The sequence below is a fragment of the Nyctereutes procyonoides genome, unplaced genomic scaffold (assembly GCF_905146905.1).
Source record: "Nyctereutes procyonoides isolate TBG_1078 unplaced genomic scaffold, NYPRO_anot_genome, whole genome shotgun sequence".
Taxonomy (NCBI): Eukaryota; Metazoa; Chordata; class Mammalia; order Carnivora; family Canidae; genus Nyctereutes; species Nyctereutes procyonoides.
Window position 1 is genome coordinate 20289319 of NW_026575020.1, and position 24025 is coordinate 20313343.

At 51.2% G+C, this 24025-nt stretch overlaps 1 protein-coding gene and 1 non-coding gene across 6 annotated transcripts; one reads left to right on the forward strand and one right to left on the reverse strand.

Annotated features, from left to right (window-relative positions):
• Positions 1 to 1638: 1638 nt before the first annotated feature.
• On the reverse strand, positions 1639 to 22255 carry LIG3 (DNA ligase 3). 5 transcript variants are annotated; one of them, XM_055323460.1, is made up of 20 exons: positions 22148 to 22255; positions 20069 to 20622; positions 17465 to 17608; positions 15498 to 15695; positions 14559 to 14710; positions 13069 to 13235; positions 12880 to 12957; positions 12240 to 12408; positions 10417 to 10572; positions 8599 to 8730; positions 8131 to 8210; positions 7098 to 7185; positions 6648 to 6725; positions 6202 to 6325; positions 5480 to 5622; positions 5115 to 5189; positions 4553 to 4699; positions 4019 to 4193; positions 3571 to 3653; positions 1639 to 2451 (listed from the first exon to the last, which is right to left on the reverse strand). In XM_055323460.1, exons 2-20 carry the CDS (start codon positions 20616 to 20618, stop codon positions 2218 to 2220), a joined length of 2973 nt encoding a protein of 990 aa, XP_055179435.1. In that variant the 5' UTR covers positions 20619 to 20622; positions 22148 to 22255; the 3' UTR covers positions 1639 to 2217. The 5 variants fall into 5 exon arrangements, with proteins under 5 accessions (XP_055179435.1, XP_055179419.1, XP_055179417.1 ...); XM_055323444.1 differs by having other exon boundaries at positions 22144 to 22255; XM_055323442.1 differs by lacking the exon at positions 22148 to 22255 and adding an exon at positions 21526 to 21685.
• Positions 22256 to 22935: 680 nt separating this feature from the next.
• Positions 22936 to 23041, forward strand: LOC129518241 (U6 spliceosomal RNA). Its single transcript, XR_008666151.1, has one exon. It is a non-coding gene; the product is annotated as a U6 spliceosomal RNA (small nuclear RNA).
• The last annotated feature ends 984 nt before the right edge of the window (positions 23042 to 24025 follow it).

The window sequence follows — 24025 nt, forward strand, 5'->3', positions numbered from 1 at the left end:
ACTTGAGGGGAGAAGAGGAAAGAATCTTGCCCAGAGGCTGTAAAGGCTGGAGGCTGTCTGTGGAACTGACCCTTGGGCCCCCAGGATGATCTGTGGTCTGCTGCCAGCCAGCAGCGTGTAAATAAAGGTTCAGAGGGCAGGCCTCCCAGCACTGTGCCGGGGAGGTGTGAGAGGCTGCTGCCCAGGGTCTGTGGAAGTACAGAATTGGACTGCAGTCTTGGCAGCAAAGAGACCTAGCACCTTTAACGGGATCGGAGTGAGTGCGCAGCAAGGCCGGGAAGGGCCTACAGACCATGCTCATTACTGAGAAGCCCGCTGCGGCTGCGGCTGCGGCTGCGGCTGCCCACCCCCTGGCTGTGAGGGTGCACCCTGAGTGGAAGCTGCTAGTCAAGGCTGGTGGGGCTGGGTCTAGGGCAGCGACTGCCGCTAAATGCCAAGGGGAGTGCTTTGTTCTGCCCCGGCTGGCTCCTTGGCCTGAGGAGGCTAGAGGGGGAAGGAAATTTATCTAGGTCACTGCTCAAAGGAGCAGTGGCCTTTGTCTGCACAAGGGATAGAAGAAAGAGAGTCTTATTCGCCATCCTGCCACTAGACTGAATGGTGCCTATTCAAAAACACCCACGTGCTGGGTCAGAGGGCAGTGCCAACCCTTCCTGCCCCTTCCTCCCAGCACATCTGAACTGGCAGGTAGAGACCCAGGTCGGGTTAGAGCTGGCCTCTGGGCTGACCAGCAAGCAGCCTCCGGCAGAATATTCCTTTAGGGGAGCACACCGTTGGAAGGTCTGGGGAGGCCGCAGTCCTGTCACAGGCCCAAACACTCCAGAATGTTCCAGAGGCTGAGGCTGGTTACCTTAACTCACGGGGGACGGACACACAAGCCTGGCAGCCTGCCGACAGTAAGAAAAAAAAATAAAAATAAATAATTAAAAAAAAAAAGAGTATGGACTCCAAGCACTCCTGAACTGCCCGGAGCCAGCCTGTAACGGTATGGCGGCCACCCCGTGAGCCTGCTGCGCTGGCCCGGGGCTGGGGAGGGGAGGCCCCGGGCCCTCTCTGTGGGGTGGGGTGTGCACGCATGCACGCTCCTACACCACACCACCGCGCACCCGGCCCCAGGTCACCTGCACCTCACAGCAGCCTGTGACTGAGGTGCTGGCTCCTCTCCCCTCCTGGAGGGACTGAAGCTCAGGTGCTTAAGACCCGGCTCAGGGTGTAACCAGGCCCACCCTGCCCGGTCCACGTGGCTGCTGTGTGCGACAGAAGTAGAACCCAACCTTGAGCTCCTGCTGTGTCAGTGGCTGGGCACCTGCCATGTGGTAAATTGTGCCTTGTTCATTTTGGCCAGTGGGGATTTACAGGGCATTTACATTGCCATGAGAAGTTCTCCTGAACTGCACTCTGCTCCACTAAATTGCACATGGGAGAAGATAGATCGGTTTTGTCCTCAGAGGTGGGCTTATGTCAAAGACCCCTCTTGGTTCCAGATTTGGGGTAGGCATATCCTCTCCAGGAGCCCTTTAGCTCCCAGAGGAGCAGCTCACATAACCTCCCCCTTCTTTATAAAGGCCCCACTTTCCTGATACTGGTTCCCTCCTTTCAAACCAGGGCCCACACCACCCTACCAGAAGAGAACACAGAGAATTAATTTCTAAAATTCATTTTGTTTTCTTTCAAATGAGGCTTCATTCCTGGCAAAAAAGGGCCAAGCTGAATACAAGTTCTGCCAAACAGAAGCGTTTCTGAGGGCGGTCTTTTAAGTACAACTTTAAAAGGAGCCTGCAAAGAAATAGGCAGGTAGGTGGCTCTGTGGATGAAGCTTCAACAGCCCAGCTTCACTCCGGCCTTTCCAGCTAGGAGAATTACAGGGGGGGAGGGAGCAAGGGCAGGGTAACTGCAAGATATTTATAGGGGAGGAAAAAAAAAAAAAAAGCTTCTTTTAAAAGAAAACAAAAAGACAACCAAACCAGCACCCAGATCTGAAAGATCTATGTAAACCAGCAGGAGAAACGGACTTCACTGGTGGCACCCACAGCACCTAAGTCCTGGTCGGGAAGAGACCAAGCACGGCTGGTGGGTTCTGGAAGATGCACTGTTTGAAGAAAGGCCATCCCACCTTGTCCTTGCCATCGGTGCCTGCCTGCCCCAGCCTGCCCCAGCCAGAGCGCAGCCCTGCAGTGTGGTAGGGAAGTGTGTGGCCGACAGCCAGGGAGGGCTGCAGTCCTAGCAGGGAGCTACCAGCCTTCGTTTCCGGATACACGCCCAAATCCACTCCGGGGAGACCTGCTGAGCCTCAGGGTTCTTGTCCCCGCTACCCAGCACATGTGTGGCTGATGCCATGTCAAATTCCTGCACCAGGTCCCCATCGAATGCCACAAAGTAGCGTCTGAGACGGCTGAAGTCTGGCGTGGAGGGTGGCAGGTAGAGCCGCACGCCAGTGAAGATGTCCAGCAGCACCTGCAAACGCACAGGGGTCAGGGTGTGTCTCCACCCAGAAGAGTGCAGACCAGAGAGGAAGGTCTGAGGGCAGAACAAGAGCCAGAGATGGAGGGAGCCTAGTCATCAGGACGCGAGCACAGAGAATTTACTGGAGAAAAGGACCAGGCAGCGAAACCCCAGTCCCTTACCACTACAGAGGACACATGCCCCTCCCTGTCTAGAGGAAGAGTAGGAAGAGCAGGCCCACACTGGGGCCCTGGAGAAGGGAAATCTATGTCCAAGCTCCGTCCTGTGGGCCAGACCAGTGGCTCTTTGGCTCACTAATGCTATGCTGGCTGGCAGAGCAGTCCACTGGTGCACAAGGAGCTAGACTTGGGGGGGTCAGGAGCCCGGCTCTGCTGGGCATGGGTTCAGGGGCTTCAGGCAGGGAAATGATGGGAAAGGTTCCACACTTCTTCTGGGGACTGAGTTCAGGGCCCTGCCTGCCAAACTTGATGCTTGCTTTGGCTTGGGGAGTAGGGGAGGATCATGTGGCTTCATCACACCGTAGAGAGATCAAATGTTTGCCTATGTGCCTTTTAGGCCAGCAGCTCCCCCAGGGCTGAGCCTCCTTCCTGGATTCAGTAGGTGCTCAGAAGTGGTTTTCAAACCAATGATGGACAAGGGAGCATGACAGGAGAAAGGCTTTTAAGGTAGGAGGACAATCATCAAGCCAGTGCCCCGTGCCCGCTGCTTTGGCCCAAAGAACAAACTCACACTGCTGCACTCCACCCAGACTGGGCTTTCTCCCCTTTAATGTAAATTGTGAATGGGACCAGCAGTCTGGTGGGTCCCTGCAGCTTCTCAGCTAGCCTGGGCTGTTCTAGCTCCTGCCTGCTGACATAGCTCTTCCTCTCTGCTCCTTGGCCGGCCACCTCTGCAAGGCAACAAGAGGGCGGAGGGTGGAGCAGTGTCCTGCAGGCCCTGCCCAGGCCAGGTGTGCAGCTGGAGCAGGCCAGGGGGGCTGGCCCTTAGCCCCCACCACACTTTCGCTCAGCTCTGAGTGCCCAAGTGGAGGAGGTTGGGATCACCAAGCCCTGGGCCAAACTGGTCCCCACCGCCTGCCCCACTGCCATACACCAGGATTCTTCTGCTCACCTTTGCTGGGCATGAAGCCTCATCGGGAGCCTTCCGCTTCTGCCCCACTTTCACAGGGGAAGGTTTGGCTATCAACTTGTGGCCTGCAGGGGGAGAGCTCAGGATGAGGCTGGGGGGGGAGGGCCAAGATCTGGCTCTGCCAGGAATGTGGGTGAGCGGGGGGAGGGGAGGCTGTAAGCTAATAAGCCCTGTAGCTCAGGGGTGGCTTCTCACTGGGTCGGAGGGGTCTCTCCTAGGGGCCTGTTACTCAGGTGCAGAGCAGATGGAAGGGACCTAGAGAACGGCTTCTGGCCGACAGCCAGACACACTGAGGGAAAGCACTCCATGTCTGCTGCTTGGGATAGAGTGAATCACATGCTCTCAGAGCTGGAACGTGAGACTGGGTCCCCCTCCTTTGAGCTCTGCCTTCAAGGCACACTCACCACCCCAGCCCCGTCCCTTCTCTTACCGCCTCTGTCATTGGGGCTACTCGGCCTCCCTCCCACCTTCTTGGCCTTGCGAGCCCCAGCAGGCCCTGAGACACCCCCGTTCTCTCCGCTGCTGCTGCCCCCTGTGGTGGAGCTTCCCTCCTCTCCAGCGGCCACAGTGAAATCCGCCTTCTCCTTGGACAGCTGGTACAGTTCCTGGGGAGGCAACAGAGAATATCAGGTGTTCCTGGCCACTGGTTTCGGAGGTGTGTCTCAGTCGCATGTGGCTGAGGAACAAAAAGGGGAGGGACAAATGGCAGGGAAAAGCACCTGACTTTCTTGGTGCTTTTCTAAACTTGGGCCATTTCTTGGGTAATCCATGCAAATCACTGTTCTCTGTCCCCACCCAGTTCTCAGCAAGAGACTACAGCCGGGGGCCAAGTCCTGAGCAAAAGGCTGAGAGCAACACAGATCTCTCTTGGGAGGTGCTGTGGCCCCCCGGCCCTGCGACAGGCAGGTCTCCCTCCTTGCCCTCCCTCTGGACAGGAACACACACACACAGTGTAAGCTGGCACCTTGAGCTGGGGAAGGTTAGTGGCAGATTTCCAGTCCTTATCGTCACGGATCCGGGTACAACGAGGGAATCGGATGGAGATCCCATCGGCCGTGTGAGCCTCAGACCTGGAGAACTCAGCCCCCGTGATTTCCCACACAGCAGCTTTCTGTTGGGAGTTGTCGCTGGTTAGGAAGGAAAACCTCTCCCAACCAGCTAGAAGCAATACAGACTAGCTGAAACCCAAAAAGCCCTGGCTAATGGGGAGATAGGTTCTAATCCCACTGTTGCTGCTGCTATATGACCAGAGGGAAGCTCCAGCTCTCCCCTGGGCCCCAGCTTCTCTGTCAGCGCCTGGAAGGAACTGGGCCAGGTCACTTCTAGAGCAAACCGTTTCTGTGTGTCTAGTCTCATCTTCCCTCTACTAAGGATGATTCCTCACTGTTGACTAGCCCGTCCCTGGGCTGAACAGTCCAGTACCCCTCAGGGGCTGGACCATCAGGTTGAGAGGGCATTTCTGTGGCATTAGAGAATCTGCAAGTTCGTTCTGCAGGCTGGAGGGCCTCAGGTCACTGGGCTGGTACCTTTGGGTCTGGGACTATGAAGTCAGGATAGTAGATCTTGTTGATTTTCAGCCAGTTGGGTATTTTGCTGGGATCCTGGAAGAGAAAAGATGCTACCCTGGGCCATTCCCAAACCAAACCAAAACTTGTGACTTCACAAAAAGCTGCCCCTCACCCCACGGGATCCTCCCTGCCCAGAGAGGGTATGTCCTGGGGGCATGCAGGCCAGTCTCCACAAGGTGGGCCCTCCAAGCCTCTGAAGGCCTAGTACTTCTCCCATGGCCAAGCAGGAGCTCTCCTCTCTGTGGACACAGGTGAACAATCCCTGTTTGTCTCAAGGATGAGGTCCAGTCCAGAGACCTGGGCCAAGCAGCCTCCTTCCTTACCTTGCTGATCTTTACCATGTCCAGTTCCTTCTGCAGGCGGGCAAGGGTCGCATCATCATGGCCTCCTGAACACTTGGTGACCGTGCACCACTTCTGGCTACTTGGGTCATAGCAGCCCATGAGGAAGATGGACATCATGCCACCTGGGAGGGGGGATGAATTAAGCTGTGGACGGAGGGGCCACTGCTGCCAGCCCCATGTGCCAGTGAGGGGCAGCCTGCCGGAGGGGAAAGGCCTGGGCCCTGCCATCAGAGCGCTGAGCTCACCTCCTGGATCTACCTCCTACCAGCTGGAGGAGTCTGACCTTTAAGAGCCCATTTTCCTTTTCAGTAAATTGGGGATAATCACATACAACTTCTAAGGCTCTGGTAAGGAGTGAAAAAAAAAAAAAAAACTGAACAGTGTAGTGTCTGACACACAGTTGATTCCTCAAACCCCAGCTTCCTTGCCATTTAGATTTGGGGATTTTCCCTGAGGAGAAAGTGGCCAGGCCCCAGGAACTAGCGGACCGTGAGCTTTTTGTGCCAGCCAGCATGGGGTATTCTTGCTGACCTCTGCCCGCCCGGGTCTGTCACGCTCAGGGGTCCCTGCCTGTGGTGACATGAGGGTTGGGGCCCTCAATCGCAGAACAGTGGGAGTCCTGCCCGGACGTGCTGGCAGATGGAGCCAGTGAGGCGGCCAGCTACACTTTGAGTGGTGCCTTTCAAAGAGGCCATCCTGACCTTTGCTCCCTTGCCCATAGAAGGCCCCAAGGACCACCAGGTCCGCCATATCAGCCATGGCCCCCTCATTCAAATAGTCTTTCTTCACTTTCAGCCAGTGCCGCTTTCCAGGCTCATAGGTACCCTGAGGGAAGAAGAGTAGGACAGAGACCAAATTAGAATGGAAACTCCAGGAGGGGGGGATTTTTCCTCTTCATTCTACCTGTTGGCTCTACCACAGTGCTCAGTTCACCCTGGGCAGGGGCCTGTTAGCTTCTGGGCCGGGGAAACACAAACAAGTCCATCTTCTAGGTCCAGAACAGAGCTACTGGAGGCCCTGGCAAGGCCCCCCTGTGGCACCCAGCCCTGGCCACCTCAGACCGCCACCGCCCTCTGCTGGCTGGGGCTGGGGAGGCTGGGGGAGGCGGAGTGCTGCGGGGAGAGCAAGCAGAGGGCGGAGCGCTCACCTTCACGTCCTTCAGCACCAGCCCTTCCAGCCCCTCTCGGATGACCCGGTTTATCATGTCGACCAAGTCTGAAGCTTTCTGAGGGCAACAGAGAGATGCTGAGGTTGCTGTCAGAACAGAGGGTGCCGTGGCGGGGAGGTGGAGGTGGTTCCCTTTTGTACACTAGTCAAGTGTCCACTGCCAAACACCCCGACTTGAACAGGTCGAACAAAGGTCTTGCAAAGCAGGGGTCCTCCCAACCAGAACCCGGGTGCAGCTTTGAGACACAGGGAGCCCAGCTAGGTAGGATGTTTCAGGCCCCGCCATCCTACGTAGAGACTGGGAGATAACCTACACACAGTGGCAGCCCCCAAAAGAAAAGGACTTCTTGTCCCAGCCACATCTTGACCAAGAGGCTCTGCCCTGCTTTCAAACCACTAGGCTGATGTGTGGGGCGGGGACTTTGCTTACAGTGACTTGCTTCATTTCTGAGAACATGATCCGGTTGGGAATTTCCACCATGTTGTCGTGAAGAAACTTCCGGCGCTCAGAGAGAGGCCTAAGGGGGATGAGAGAGCTGAGGTCAGGTCGGGACTCTCCACTCCCATTAGGAGTGCTGAGGAGAGAAGGCACAAGGACCACCGGCTGCTTCGTGACGGGCTTACCATCACGAAGGCTCAAAGCCCCCCACGCCTAAGAGTTCTGTCTCTCGGGACCTACAGGGCTCCCTCATGACAGAACCGACAGCCGTGAGCTGCGGTACAGAGCCACTTCATCCTTGCACTTCCTAGTCTGTCATGGGCCATGGGAGAACTGGCCTCTAGCCTAGACAGTCTGGTCCCACATGACAAATGACTCCCTCTCTCATTTTTCATCCATGCAGCGCCCCGCCCCCAGGCTGGCTGGTCCTCAGGACCAACCAGTCTCTCCCACTTCCCACCCGCCATGCTCAGTGATGGGGCAGTGCAGGAGGGTGGGGGCAGGGACACTTGGCTACCTGAGCAAGGGGCCATACTGGTTTCTTGGGCCCAAGAATCTGATGCAGTGGAGTCAAGACCACTAGTTCTCTGTCAGATGGCCCCACCTACAGTCAGTCCCTCTAGTCTCCAGCGTCCTGGTGGCCTCTTCCAAAAGCAAAACCTGAGCTGAAAAGCACCCGCCTTATGCTCCCATGGGTGCTGTTTGTGGAGAAATAAACTGAAATCCTATAGCATTCATAGTCTTTTTCTTAACAGCCCACTTTGCCGTAGCAGAGAAACTTCTGTGGGGATCTGGGTTTCCTCTCTGACTTCAGCTCTGAGAGATATCTAGTCAGCAAACTGGGTCTCACAAGTGGGGAGTTGAGTGTGTGGCAAGTGTGTGACCTCTTGGCTCCCCCCCAACCCCCCCAACAAAGCCAAGTGTGTGACCTCTTGGCTCCCTCCCCCCAACCCCCACTTCCCCTCCCTCCTGTCTAATCTGAACCCCCACCTCCCAACTCAGGAACCAAAACCAGATCTCTCACCTATCCATCAAACTGACATCATTGAAGTAGATACAATCAAAAACAAAAAGGCAGACATTAGCATCCTGGAAGGCAGCTTTCTGTAAGGGAAAATGAGGTAGTAAGTACGAGAGCCAAAAATAAGAGGGCGTGAAGCAATGGGGAGGACCAGTCCACTTCTGGAGAACCTCTGAAGCACTGGACAGTAAAGCCCTGTATGTGTTCTGAAGCCCCTAGGCCACAAGGGCACTTAGCAGATGGTTCTAAACAGAAACCGACCCAATTCTAAGTTCCTAATACTAGTTTCTTTTATGTAAAAAACAACACACCCAAACTTGGTGCTAAATTCGGAAACAGTTCAGAAACAAAGATAAGCCCAACCCTGAGTGAGGAACAGAGTCCCCCTCTGTCCAGACCAAGAGCGCACACAAATACTTGTACAGGTGCGCATACCTGCCCATTCCTGCACACCCGGCCCTGAGCCAGTACCTTGTGCACTCCAAGAGTCCCAAAGGGCAGCGGTTTGCCTGTCTTCGTGTCGATCAGGAGCACCTCGGAGTCCAAGATCATGCTGTGGCCCCCAGGGAAAGCCTGGGGGATGTAGTCCTTAAAGTGGGCCACCTAGGGGGACAGAGGGGTGACTTACTTGAGGGAGGAATGGGCAGCAGTGATCTAAAGCCAGGCCAGAATGCAAGAGCCAGGCCCCAGAAGGAACACAGAACACCAACACGTGGAAGCCAAACTCAGGTCCAGAACAGACCTAGGCCTTACCCACCACTGAGACGACAGTTCGAGAGAGTGTTCGAGACCCAGGAAGAGGTCGGCCTGGGCTGAGCCACTCTGGGCCATGATGGAAAGTTTGGAGGAAAAAGGAAGAAACAGGGAGTTGGGTATGTGGAGGAGGAGGTAGGGGCAGACACCTGTGGAAGGGAGGCAGCAGTTCAAGCAGCAGGCACCTGTGGGGAGAACAGGTGAGTTATGACAAGATGGATGGAAAGGAGGCAATGAACCCTCTTAGGAGCAACAAGAAAACAGAAGGGTCTTCTCCAGAGTGGGAACTTGGGACGCGCAGCCATCTTCAGAACAGTACGAAAGGACATTTGCAATCAGAATTTTTCCTGATACAGGCAGATCCCTAGTCTCTGAGAGTTCCAGACAGGGAGTAGTCCCACTGTAACGGAGGATGGCCCCTGCCACATGATACCAGCAGTGAGGTCCGGAGAGCACACTTGCTACCTATGGTGCTTGGAGTGGGGAGAGAGGAGGCCTGTATAACTGTCCCCCAAGCACAGGAGAGACAAGGGACAACTGGTAAGAGAGAGTCAGGAAAGGTCTAGAACTCTGAAAGCTCGGCCCAAACCTCTTCCAGGTAGCAGAGGTGCCCACTGAGCAGCAACCCAGGAGAGTTCCTGGACAAGGTTACTGGGCCCCACCAAGCCGGTGAGTCTGCACTAATCTCCCTGGGGAGGCCAATGCTTAGCCCTCCTCTGCACATCTGAAATGAATGGCCCAATGCCCGGTGCCCCAGCAGGGAGGCAGGGGTGAGGGAAGCACGCGAGCCACCCAACACATCTCCTCCACCCCCAGGGCTCTGAAAAATGGAGTCTGTCCTGGGAGAGAAGGCATAGCAAGCACAGAGAGTCTCCTCTACTCAAAGGCTACTGGGGCCAGATATCCCAGCAGCTTTTCCCTGAGGAGCGTCCCAAAGCTCACAGAAACCCTGGCTGCTGAGGACTCAGGAGCAAGGTTCTTAAAGCCCCTTAATGAAGGACAGGAGTCTGTGCTCTCAGATGTCCCCACTGGATTGTGCTTACATCACAATGTAAGCTTCTGGGGGGGAGGAGGGCAAGTACTTTTGTCCATTTTTCTTTATTGCTGTACATCCACTATCAAGAATAGCGCCTAGCACAGACTAAGCACTCAATAAAAGCTTATCAAATTCATGAATGACAGCCCAATAGCTTCTTTGTCCCTAACCTGTAATTTCACTCGTGGAGCACACAGGACATGGAAACGCAGAAGACAAGCACTGCAAGTCACTTGCCAGGTGAGCTCATGGTCCCAGGATCAATGTGGGCAAGGGGAATGTCACCGTCCCCTGGGGCTCTGTGCTAACCCAAGTGTGGGATCTTCGGGTGTCCCCACTGAGCAGCCCTTCATTGCAAGACTCCAAAAATACATACATTCATTCAACAAATACAAAAGAAACTCTACTGCGTACCAGAGCTGAAAGGACTACAGAACCCCAGCCTCAAGGTTCTTAGGGGAAGGGAGGGAGATGGTCCCGGCAGAAGAAGGGACCTGTACCTTGTGAGGCAGCACAGGCTTAAGGCTGCGGCTGAAGTAGCTGAAGTGATCTCCGTTCTTATGCACCTGGACTCGTTCCCCATCGTACTTGATCTCGGAAAACATGCCGTTAGGACACTTCTTCATCGCATGCTCGATGGACTTGCAGGCCTCGGCCTTGGGGGGGAGGGGGGAGAAAAGCCTGGAGACTTATAGGTGTTCTTCAATGGGGGCTGCTTGGGCATGACAGCCCCAGAGTCCAGGTCCCAAGGCCTGCTGACCACAGGATACCCTCCAGGCAGACTGCTCAAGAGCTGGGGGAAATGTACAAGGCTAGGCAGTGCTTATTTGGACTATAAGCGTCACTGCAGCTGAAACAGGAGCTGGGCTTTTGGGGACTACAAATAAATAAAATTCCACTGAAACAGTATTTCATTTTTTTCTCTCAGTAATTCAGGATCTTGCAGGGCCTTGGCTTCCTATTAAACACAGCAATAGGGATGCCTGGGTGGCTCAGTGGTTGAGTGTCTGCCTTTGGCTCAGGGTCCTGGGATCGAATCCCACATCGGGCTCCCTAAGAGGAGCCTGCTTCCCCCTCTGCCTGTGTCTCTGCCTCTGTCTCTCATGAATAAATAAAATCTTAAAAAAAAAAAATCCCAAAAAACAGCAGTGACCTCAGCACAGGAGATATGTAGAGGGGAAGATAAGAGAGGTAGGTGACAGAGAGGCTGGCATGGTGGCAGTGGTCAGGTAGCCCCAGGACAGGCCACAAGAGTGCCTCTGCACATACCAGTGCCATCCAGACTCAACCTAACCACTACCATCCTGGGGGTGTCTGTATGTGTCAGATCATCTTATGTGATAGACACAGTTTTCATTTTATGGATGAGAAAACCAATTTGAAGAGCATTAGAAGTCCTCACTTCAAGTTATACAGCAAGTGAGGGGCAGGAATGATGCTAGGCCCAACTCCAAAGCCTGTGTAGTTTATCACGAAACTATCTAACCTATACACTCTTTGAATAAATGGCAGGTTGTAGAACAGACTCCAAGAAGAATTCGTATGAAAGTCAGAAAGATCACTACTGTGATCTGAGTCCTGTCCCTGGGATGCAGAGCTCACTACTTTGGTGCTGGCCGTGCCACATTCTGGGAGAGAGAAAACACTTCCCCCATCCCAAACACAGAACCCTAACCAAAGGCTGTAGTCTATATTGCACAAGACAGGCTCATCATGAAAGGCACTGCACCCCAATGGAGCAACCCCAAGGCTCTGACTAGGCATGGCATTTGTGGAGGGTCCCACTGCCCAGAAAAACCAATGTAGACAGGAAATCCTACTTCTCATGAAATGAGCAGAGGCTCAAGATGATCTCGGTCAGACCTGGTCTTCATTCCTTAGGCTTGTTTCCAGAAGAAAGAAGTCAAGTCACTGTGTCACAGGAAGCCCAGCTCTGCCACTATAACTGTCAGAGCTACTCTGGGATAGGTCACAGAACTTTAGGAGTTAATGCATCCACCTATCTTCAGGAAAGATGACTGAAAAAGGATTCTAACTAGATGCTTCAGATGGTTTCATACATAATTCACGCAAGGAAATGAAAAACCAAGAAAGGCTAGGTAATTCATTCCAGATTCTACAGCTTGCTGGTGGCAGAGCTGGGCCTCAAGTTCAGACATTTCTACCAGACCACAGTCTTCTCCTTCACCTTTATACACCCATTGAGATATACCCTTTTGCATCCCCATTGCGCCTAACCCAAACTCCGACATTCATACCCTCCCAGATCTCACAGGGAAGGTTAGAACATCTGGACAAAGTAGGGCCAGAGCAGCATCCTTACCAGCATGGGCTGCACTGGCGTCATCAAAGAAGCCTGGACACTCAGAGCTCGTCTCTGGCCTGGCTCCTTCTCCACCTCCTGCTCGTTGCGGAGGACCCGCTCGACCACATCCTGCAGGTTGCGTGAGGCTTTGAAGGCTTCATAGGCATTGGGGTCAAGGGCATCTAACCTGCCAGGGCAGACAGGAGCAAAAAAAACAAAAACCATTGCCTTTGACCTTATTGCTTTAGCTAGCTAGCAGTCAGTTCTTGCAGAAAGGAAGGATTCCAATACAGGGAGAAAGCTTACGTTCTACTGTTTAAAGCCTTCTGCAGGATAAAATGTTCTTGGAAAACTCAATGATTTTGAGATCCTGGGTCAACATGGATACTGCCTTAAGCAAAGAGGGGGCTAGAGTGGGCAAGTAACTCATACTCTATTTATTGAACATTTCTATGCTTTCAATTCTAATAACTATGTGAGAAGGGTATGCTGACATTTCCTATAAGAAAATGGAGACTGAGCTAGGTCAAGTGATGGGCCCCGAAGGAAGGAGTAAGGTGGAACCAAGACTTGAATCCAGATCAGGACTTAAAACTCCTGACACCAGCTGGCAACACAGGAAGCCAGCAGCAAGGCTGTCAGAGGGATTGGTACTTACACGTGTTTTGCACCCGAGTTCATCTTCAGATCGTGTTTGATCAATCTGATGATGCACTTAAGGTCATTGGCTGTACACCTAGGGGGAAGGCACATTCCACTTGGTCTTTAGAGAGCTCTGGACCCCCAAACCTTCCTTTCCTGGTGATTCCATCACCCCAAGCCCATCCTCACTGGGCAGCTTTCCCACCTGGAGGCGATGTCCTGCAGGGCCTGTTGCTGCTCATCCTCTTTGGTGAGCTTGGAGAGCTCAAGGAGGAATTTGTCCACCTCCTGGATGGTAAGAAGGCTCTTGGCAGCTGGGGGGAAAGTTCTGCTCTGCTCAAAGAAGACTCTGATTGTCTCTGACACGTCGCCCTGTCTCCAAAAACCAAAATTGTTGCAACCCCAGAATGGCTGAGTGTTTCCCCCAAGCCTTCAGGACTAACGGTAAACATCACTCATGTCCCCAACTCACACATATTAATCTCACTTCTTGGACAATCTATCCCATCCACAGTTTCTGAAAGAGCACCTCTACCACCACAGGACCTGGCCACCTGCCTTGGCCGAGAGGTGATATAAGGACTAATCCAGGACTGAGCCAATTTGATTCTTGTTAGAATTTTTTTTAAGCTTTTTTTTTTTTAAATTTTATTTATTTACTAATGAGAGATACAGAGAGAGAGGCAGAGACACAGGCAGAGAGAGAAGCAGGCTCCATGCAGGGAGCCTGATGTGGGATTCGATCCGGGTCTCCAGGATCACGCCCTGGGCCAAAGGCAGGCACCAAACCACTGAGCCACCCGGGTGTCCCTGATTCCTGTTAGAATTTGAACTAAGCGGGGGGCACCTGCATGGCTCAGTCAGTTAAGTGTCTGACTCTTGATTTTGGCTCAAGTCATGATCTCAGGATTGTGAGACTGAGCCCTCTTGGACTCATGTGCTGGGTGTGGAACCTGCTTAAGATTCTCTCTCCCTCTGCCTCTCCCCTACTGCCCTCCTCTCTCTCTCGAAAAATATTTTAAAAAATAATGAATTTGAAATAAGAAACAAATATGGTCATCAGATAAGGGGGGTGGCTTGGATAAAACCTTCCATGATGCCAAAGCTGGAGTCACGAATAAACAAAGCTGAATGTTAGACCAAGTTTTTTTTTTTTTTTTAATTTTTAAAAGATTTTATTTTTTATTCATGAGAGACACACAGAGTGAGAGGCAGAGACACAGGCAGAGGGAGAAGCAGGCTCCATGCAGGAAGCCTGATGCGGGATTCGATCCCGGGACCCTGGGACCCCAGGACCACATCCTGGGCCAAAGGCAGACACTCAACCACTGAGCCACCCAGGGCTCCCATGTTATACCAAGTTATACTTAAAAAAGCAAAAAAAAGAAAAAGGAAAAAAAAAAAAAAAAGTAGGGTCCCGAACAGGAACCCAAGGAGAGACCATGGGAGATCTCAAATCCTGTCCCTCGAAATCTAGGCCCCTTGGGGCTCTGTGGCAGTATGACTGCAATCCTCAGAACCTTGTGAAACTAACGGCTGTAGCCTCACATTGAGCTCTAGTAAAGGAAGCTTGCTTGCTCAAATGGGTTTCAGTTTCCTGAAACAGTATGTGCCCCAACCAGAAAAAAGAGGCTGCAGGTGCCTGGCTTGGCAGAGCCCCACCTGGAATGCTGCCCACCTTCCCTTTCCTCTGACCTGCTCTAGGTCCCGTGCCATATCATCTGCGTTGCAATTAAAAATGCGGCTGAAAAGCTTCACAATCTGCTTATCATTCAAGTTGTAAACACTCTTAATAACACCCGGCAGCAGCAGCTTCACTGTTAGGTACACGTCACCGTGGAAACCATCTGGAGACAGAAGAATGGAAGCCTTCTTGAGAAATGGAGCTTAAACAAATACATACATAAACTCAAGGACTGAAAGAGAGGTCTACATTGCTGTCTGCGCTACCACGATACACGATACCCTGCGTGTTTTGTTACAGTAGTAGAGACCACAGCATCTGGTGGCTGGTGGCTCACGAGGCTACCTCCCCTAGATGAACTCCCAGAGGGCATGGCTACACTTTCAGTTCAGTGTCGCCAGCGATGAGCACATTACAGATGCTCAATGATGATTTGTTAGATGAATGAAAGAACTGGAAGACTACTCCAGCTGTGCAATGTGGGTCACAAAAACCTGATCAAACATTAAGGGTAGTGAACTTTCCTCTTGGTCAAATGCAATACATTCTCCTGGCCTCCAGGGGATCAAATAAAGGCAGAAGAAGAACGATACCAATATGCTCTGAGCAGAACTGGCTGTATTCTTTGTGGGGCCCAATAAGAAGTAAAAGGCGGAGTTCTCTGTTCAAAATTATTATGAATTTCAAGGGGTGCGTGGCTGGTTCAGTCGGTAGAGCATACAACTCTTGATCTTGGGGTTTTAAGTTTGAGCCCCAAGTTGGATATAGACATTACTTAAAAATAAAAAATCTTAAAAAAGAGAGAAAGAGAGAGACTTTAAAGGCAGTATTAACAGAGGATTAAAGCACGCACGGGGCCCTGTGCAAAGGTATGGTTCACATGCCCATGAAACCAGCCATGGCTCTAAGCTCTTCAGAGGAAAACCCATCCAGCATGTTCTAGATCCCACCTCCTGCTGAACCTTTCCGAAGAAAGTCCTGGATGATCTGGGTCTTCGTGTTGTAGCTAGGATTCTCAGCCACCATGGCACACAGCTTCCGAAACTCACGTAGCAGACAATCCTTGTGCTTGGGATCACATCTGCTTGAGGACAAACTTGCCTTAGGGGTAGGGCTTGAGCGGGCTTCCCCAGAGTTGTTGGGCTTGGCTGTTGGAGAAAGAAGCATCAGGGATGATTCATTTGCCTTGCTGAGAAGGAAGAAAGGGAAACTAATAACTCTGCTGGCGTTCCAAATGGAGCTCCACTTCATTGCCCCAAATCACCCTATGGGGTGGATACCATGACACCCATCTTACAGGTAATGGAACAGGCTCACACTTGCGCAGAGGCTCAGCTGCTGTGCGTTTCTTTATAGAAGTGCCGCATAGAACAAGTAGCCTTTGTGCAGAGGGTGGGCCTTAGAGCAATGGTAAAGCTGACCAGAAAAAGTGCGGTAGAGAATGGAAGAGAAACCAAGGGACAGGTTAGTCAGTGGTAAACTGTCACTATCGTAGACTGTTGGGACTGGAAGAAGCCTTAAAGATGACCTGGTTCAATGTCTTCTTACTGCTGAGAAGCCCAAGACCCGAGAGAAGGCATCCCAAGGCTTTTGGTGCTCTCTCCCACTCTCCATTTCTTAGTGCCAAAATAAAAGGGGGTCAATGAGTAAGACTTTCCTCCAGACACCCCAAAATACTGTACAACTCCTGAGTGATTCTCTCTTACCTCCTTTACAAAGCACATTTCATTCTGCAAGCTTGCAGCAGAGCCATTAGCAAGCAGGCTGCTGATGTAAGCTTCCTCTTGCCTGGGGTCTGTAAATTATAAATCCATCCTCATCTCTGACCTAAGGTCTAAAGATGATTTTAGGGAACAAAATCTCCAAAGTGTTGGTGCTTGGCAGATTGTAAGACTTTAGAACACCCCATTTCTCTCAGCTCCTCCCAAATTTCCCTCCCTAGGACCTGGGCCCTTCCAGGAACATGCTGTCCTTACTGCCACTGGGACTCTTCTGTATTTCTGGTTTTGGCCTACCACCAAAGAAAAAACAAACCTCAGGGTTACTGTTTTTGCCATCTTTTCTCCAGTAGTTCTCATGCAAATACTGTAGGGTAAAGGAGGCAGGTGTTACCATTCCCCCTTCACAGATGAGGCCACAGAGGCTCTGAGGTAAAGCAACTTGCTCCTCTGAGCAAACTGTCCCATGGCAGCCCTGGGACCAAGACCCAGGTCTCCCAACTTCAAGTCTACGCTTCTTTCACTTGCTTAAAGCTCCTTCCCCGAACAACTTCTGAGTTCATGTGTTCCGCTCTACTTTCTTTACCTGAGTTGGTCACAGGAATGTCTCCCAATAAAAGAGGCAACAAGGTGCAAGGTAAAAGAGCACAAGTGTTGGGAGTTAAAGAGACCTCAACATCAATACTAACTCCATAATGAACCGGACATCAGCTCTCTCACTCATAAGATGGGGCTTGTGAAAGTACTTCCTAAGGTTAACTGAAGAACAAACAAGTAACTACAGAGGTAAAAGCCCCGAGCCCAATGCTACCTATTATGTAAGGCCATGCAGGACATTGACCATACTTTCATCTCTGCTTTGGGCAAGTTTAGGGATGCAATTTCTCAAAATTCCTTCATTACTAAAACACAAGGAAGTTATAGGGTAGGTTATAATCATTTCCATCTGACCCAGGTGACTACTTCAAGGGGAAAAAGTCTTGAAAACACATCTTTTTTGTTGCACTAAAGAATAACGTATACAAAGAAATGCTATACCAGGGGAATGTTGAAAATTAGCCATTACCTGCCTCTTTGCTCAGACGGAAGCAAATTATGAATGAGGATAGATAGCACAGAATTTTCACTCTTGGCCAGAATCCCAAATAGGATTCCAAATTAAAAGGACCAGAACAGCTAAAGTAGTTCAAATCTCTCACCTGAAAAACCAGAAAATTTCCGGGGATTGGTATTGGTGACAAATGAGGCACCTTTCACTGGAGAGGTCACCTGGCCAGTGGCTGTCAGCTTAGCCTGGACGACAGCTTTCTTCTTTGGTGTTCCTGTTGCCTTAGAAGACAGATCTGTAGGACCCCCAAAAGAGGGAAAATGTTTCAGTGAAAGATCCCTGAGAAAAACTTCCCAAGAATTTAACAACTGCTCTTACAGCCTTCCCAGATGAGTTATTACTGTGACATCACTCCAAGGTTGGCTGCGGACTGCGGACCTTTTTGAGTGGAGTCAGTGGGTTAGAGTCCTGGGGCGAGGAGCGTTCAGGGGACAAAAGATCCCAATACTCTTTACTTCTATTAGTAATTTATATTTTCATCGGCACTCTCCACCTCTTAACCCATATAGAATGACCTCCAGATTTGGGAAAAATCAGAACACATCTCCACAGATAAAACCTGGGGTCCTCAGCTCCATGGAATTAGCCCCGGTTTATAGATGAATAAGAAAGTACAATGAAGATGGAGAACAGCAAGTATTAGGATGGCACATGCAGGGAAAGTCCCCGTTGCTGAGTCTTCTGAGCTGTGTGAGTTTGATTCTACCTTGTTTTTCGATTAATCAAGAAGTAACACAGGCTGAGGCAGATGGCCAAGTCAGGGCAGGGCAGGGCAGGATGGGGAGCTTGAGAAAAAAGTATACTCGAAGTAGCTTTCTCTCCTGGACGTCTTCTCTCAAAGAACAGTGATAGATAGGTGCCCATTTTTATTTTTTTGCCCATTTTTATGGCCACTGCCAGAGTCCTCCTATAGTGACCTTCTAGAACTATACTTAATTGAAGATACAAAAATTACTTTAAAGATGAGCACATGGAAGGTCATAAATGACTAACTGGATTTGGAAGTATCAGTATGAGATTTCTAAAAATACGCACACGTGAATCTGTACATATGAATGCATACGTATATATATGTGTATGTGTAAGCATGTGTTTTGTGTGTAAACATGCATATATTTTCTCTTTCTGCCTGCTGAAAGGTCTTAAAAGCAAAGACACCTGGGATGCCTGGGTGGCTCAGAGGTTGAGCATCTGCCTACAACTCAGGTTGTGATCCTGGGGTCCTGGGATTGAGCCCCATATGGGGCTCTCCGCAGGGAGCCTGCTTCTCCCTCTGCCTATGTGTCTGCCTCTCTCTGTCTCTCATGAATGAATAAATAAAAACTCAAAAAAAAAAAAAAAAAAAGAAAGAAAGGCATAAACACCTCATGGCAACAAGGAAAGAACATCTAGATTTTGGTCTCTAAAGCCATTCCCCACTAATTGGAACCAGGATTCTTTAGAGAAATGGCTGATTCCAGAGTGGTGGTAGGATACATACAAGGTAAGCCTAAGAAGGGTGCCTGGCTGGCTCAGTCGGTGGAGCATGCAACTCTTGATCTCAAGGGTTGAGTTTGAGACACACATTGGGTTGTAGAGCTTACTTAAAAACAAAATCTTAAAATAATAATAAGGTAAGCCTAAGCACATGCTGCAATGCTAGAAAGTAAGGAAGTACTTAAAAACATTAAAACAAGGGAAAAAAAGAAGCAGCATACAGGACACAGAAACCAGAGCAAAGGGGCTTCCCCAAGTGGCCAAATATAGGACAGTCAAGTATAGAATTATAAAATACAGTAAATTAAAAACCACCAGGAAAAAGTAATCTGTAAGTCCACAGGATAACAAATCAAAAGATAAGAGGGGGTGATGGTACGTACTCTATTCTTCAAAAATATCAATGTCAAAAAAAAAAAAAAATCAGTGTCATAAAAGAAAGACTATGGAAATGTTCCGGATTAAAGGAAGCCAAAGAGACAACAAAATGCAATACCTGAATCTTAGAGTGGGATTCTACTGTGGAGGGAGAAAAAGCTATAAGCTATATAAGATAACATTTGACCAATGGACAAAACTGGAATACAAATGGTACATTACAGTACTACATAAAGGATCAATTTACTGGAGTTGATTGCTGTATTATGGTCACATGAGAGAATACTCCCTTTTTTTTTAAGTTTTTATTTATTTATTCATGAGAGACACAGAGAGAGAGAGAGAGAGAGAGAGAGAGAGAGAGAGAGAGGCAGAGACACAGGCAGAGGGAGAAGCAGGCTCCATGCAGGGAGCCCGACGTGGGACTGGATCCCGGGACTTGAGGATCACGCCCCGGGCTGGAGGCAAACGCTCAACCACTGAGCCATCCAGGGATCCCGAATACTCCCATTTTTAAGATACACACACTGAAGTATTGAAAGGCAAAGGCCATAAAATGGTTCAGGAAGAAAAGTCAAGCTGTGATCAGGTGGAAAGAACAACAGTGCACATAAGAACACAACTGATAACGCTTAGAGAACAAAATGTTAACAGCAGGTGTGTCAGGGGAGAAGGAATATGTACTTTCTTTTTTCTTTTTTTTATTCTCACAACTCTCCTGTAAATTTGAAATTCCAAAAAAGAAAAAAAAAAAGTAGGAAGGAAGAAAAAAATGGGACTCTACTCTCCTCTTTTTTTCCCTCAGCACCATTATGATGAAAAAGCGGTAGTCCTCACCCACCTGCAATGTGCTGGCTTATCTGTTCCTTCTCATTATCTTCCAGCTCTTCCCAGCCTTCCAGCTCTGTGAGGTCCTCAATTTTTTTTGTGGTGGCCCGGGCCCGCTCCAATTTCTCAAACATGCATTTAATGTGATACCACTCTTTCATATCACCCCCGGACTCTGAGAAGGGATTGGGCACCACTTTGCCAATCCGGCATACACCTTTCACAATCTTTTCTTTGCATTTTTTGCAGCCAGCCGTGCCACGCTTGGCATAGTCCACACAGAACCGTTGCTCAGCCATCTCACAGGGCCCACTGCAGAGTCCCACATGCGACCCTGGCAAAAAAACAAGGCAGGTGGCACGTGGTCTTAGACTGCCTTCCTGGAATGACAGAACAGGCTTTCTTCTCTGGAGGAGGCAGGACCCATGAAGCAGATCTCTTTCTGACCAATGGCTGAACTGTCTTACGTCAGGCCAGTGATGTGGCTCTCGGAACAGGCACAATTCTTTTCGCCTGAGTGCGCGGAAGGTTGGTGGGAAGAGGATCTTGAAAGCCAAAGTCATACAGCTGTGTGAGAGGCAGAAAAAGTGAGATATAAATGAGGAGCCAGGCTTCCACTTTCTCCTACGCCCAAAGCCTTAATACATCCCATGCTGACCAACCAAACATTTCCCAAAGTATAAAGATTTATTGCCTATAAGATGAAGAAGAGTTCCAGGACAGGAAAATCCAGTTTGCAGAAGGGTGTTCAAATACTTAACGCACGCATGTACATCTAACAAATCACAACCAAGAGAATCAAATCCAAATAACATGAAAGCTTTTCTCAGGCCATCAGCGATACCAGATACTTATAGTGGATGATGACTCTTACGTATTACAGGATCCTGAAGTTTCTTTTTAGTCATCATCAAAAGAAAACAAAAAAAATTACATGATGCTCATGAAGTTGTTTTTTTTTTTTTTAAAGATTTTATTTATTTATTCATGAGAGACACACGGAGAGAGGCAGAGACACAGGCAGAGGGAGAAGCAGGCTCCATGCAGGGAGCCCGATGGGGGACTCGATCCCAGGTCTCCAGGATCACACCCTGGGCCGAAGGCGGAACCAAACCGCTGAGCCACCGGGGCTGCCCTCATACAGGCCATTCTCAGAAAATAAAACTAGGTCACCCTATAGACTCGTGATGTAATCAGATGACCTACTTTGAGAGGCAATTAAATGGAGCCTAGAACCAGCTCGCTAGCTGCGTGACCTCTCCCAGTTTCCTCCAGCGTTAGGGCGTGGACAACAAGACTCCCCAGCTCGTCCTTCCCGGCGCGTTAGCTCTTCCTCCCCCTCCCTCTGTGCGCTCAGCCTGCTCTGCTCGGGACGTGGTGCCTTCAACCAGGGAGTGCTGAAGCGACTAGGAGGCAGGAAGGCAGGAGAACCGATAAATCACCCCAAACGGGCGCGGGGATGACGCTCACATGGTGTCCTCCCGCCTTTCTAGATTCATACGTTCCAAAGCATCTCGTTGTTCTAATTTTAAATACGCGGGGAATCAGGTGCAGCCTGCACAGGCTCCGCAGGGAGACCGCGGCGGGTCTGCGAGGACCAGCAGGCTTGCGGTCCCGCAGCGCAGCAGAAGGGGCCCCCGGGGCGCTCAGCACCCCCGGGCCTCCACACGGTCCTCGGGAGGCCCCGGGCCCCGCCCCCGCCGGCCCCGCAGCCCCGCCCCGCGCCGCGCCTCCTGCGGGGGCCCCGTCCCCGCGGGGGCCTCCCGACGCCTCGGGGCGTGTGCAGGGCCCCGCCGGCCAGCGCGGCCGCGGAGGAGGTGCGGGCGCGGGGGCACCGGAAGCCGCCCGCCCGCCCGCCCGCCCCGCCGCGCACCGGCCTCGGCGCAGCCGCCGTGCAGACCTGGCCCGGCCCTGGGAGCCCTCCCACCCGCGGAGCCGCGGGGTCCCGGGGAGCCGCGGGCCAACCCCCGTGGGCTCCCGGGGGGCCGCCACGTCACGGAGGGTGTGCCCCGGGGCTCGGCGGGCGGGGGAGGAGCCGAGGGGGCCGGCTCCGGCCCGCCGCCCGGCCCCGCCGCGCCCGCCCCTCACCTGCCTTCCCGGCTCCGGCGCACCCCGCAGGCCTCGGACCCGGCGCCCCCAGGCCGCGCGCCGCCACGACGGTTGGAGCGCCTGTCTCTTTAAATCCGGGTCCTCCAGCCGGCCGCAGCGCGCAGGCGCAGAGGGCGGAGCCCGCGCCGCTCCAGGCGTCCCCGCCCCCCGCCTGCCACGTGGGCGGCGGTCAGGTGAGGCTCCCGGCGCCGCGCGGCGCGGCGCGGCGGCGCGGGAGGGAGGCAGCTGGGGGCGCTGCGGGCTCGGCCGGGCCTGAGCGGGCAGTCCTTAGAGAGAGCGGTCCGGGGAGCGCGTCGTGATGAGCCTGGGGCAGGCGGGGGCCTCCTGCTTCCATCTGTTTCCCTGTATTCGGCCGTGTGTCCCGCACAGTACACCGGTGAAAAGAGGCGCCAGGTATACAGACAGAGACTTAGAGTGTGGAGCAGCGATGGGGAGAGGAATTACCTTGTATTGCTTAAGTGCACTTACTGCCCTTCAAACCTCAGGTCAGTTCTTTGAGGGATCAGGATGGCTGTTTTTACCAAGGACTAGCAGGCTCAGAGAACCCGAGTGACTTGGGGGCGGGGGCAGGAACTGCAAAGCATCGGGCGTTGTTAGAGGGTTAAGCCACAGTCGGATTCTGCAGAGAATTCTATGCTATGCGAAAAAGAGCTCGGCTTTTTGTAATGTAGGGGATGGAGAACCACCAAGGGCCTCGTGGAATCATCGTAACTACTTTTGAGGCTGGGAAGGGGAGAGACTGAGGCAAGGGAAGACATTAGAAGGTTCTTGGTACTTGCCGAGACAGCGTATATACAAAGTTGGAGCATACGGCGAAGATGAGCAGGGCCCCTGTGCAAGGATGCCCCCACACATTCGTGAAGAGTTCCATACTGTTAAGGAAGATTCTTTAAAAATTGTATCTATATGAGATGGTGTATGCTAAGTAAACTTACTGTGGCAATCGTTTCCTAGTATATGCAAGTCAAACCCTTATGCTGTGTAGGCCTTGAACTTCCGTAGGGATGTTGAGTGCTGTCATTGCTACCCACATGGGGCTCTCGACCTCTTGAAATGTGGCTAGTCCAAATCGAGATGAACTGTAAGTTGTAAAAATGCACACTGATTTCAAAGACGGGTTGCCAAGCAAAAAAAAAAAAAAACCAAAAAACCTGTAAAATAACTCATCAATGATATATATGTTAAAAAAATATATGTATGCATGTTGATTCACATGTTAAAGTATTATTTTAGATATGTTGGGCTGAATAGAAATATATTAAAATTGATTTCAACTGTTTTTACTTTTTTGAAAATGTGGTGGTGCCCAGAAAATGTAAAACTGCATCCTCAGCTCATATTGATACGTACATCGGAAAGCACTGCCCTGGACTTCAAATGTTTGTGGAGGGTGACATCTGTGCCTTATGCATCTCTTTATCCTCAATGTCTAGGGTAATACTAGACACTTAGTAGGCACTCAGCAAATATTTATAAATAAACCCCTGAGTGACTGGAATGAAAGTGATCAGCTCCCTAGAAGGATGTTTATTACATTGTATCTTTGACAGTGTTTGATGTTAATGTGCAATAAGACTCAGGCTTTTAATGTTTGTTTTGCTTGATGACAGCTCCAAGGAACCCCCAAATCTCTGATTCACCCCCACTCCCCAGTCCCCCACCTCTCAGTGTAAAATGGAACGAGGTGTGAAAGCTGGCAGTTGCATTTCCTCAGAGAAGGAGAATGAAGTAATGTGAATGAAGTAATAGTAACCTAACAGATTTAGGTTTGAATTCTCTTCTACTACTGGCTGTTGTAACTTTTGTCTATTTTCTTAACTGCTCTGGGCTTCAGTTTTCATGGTGAACTGGGGATAAAAAT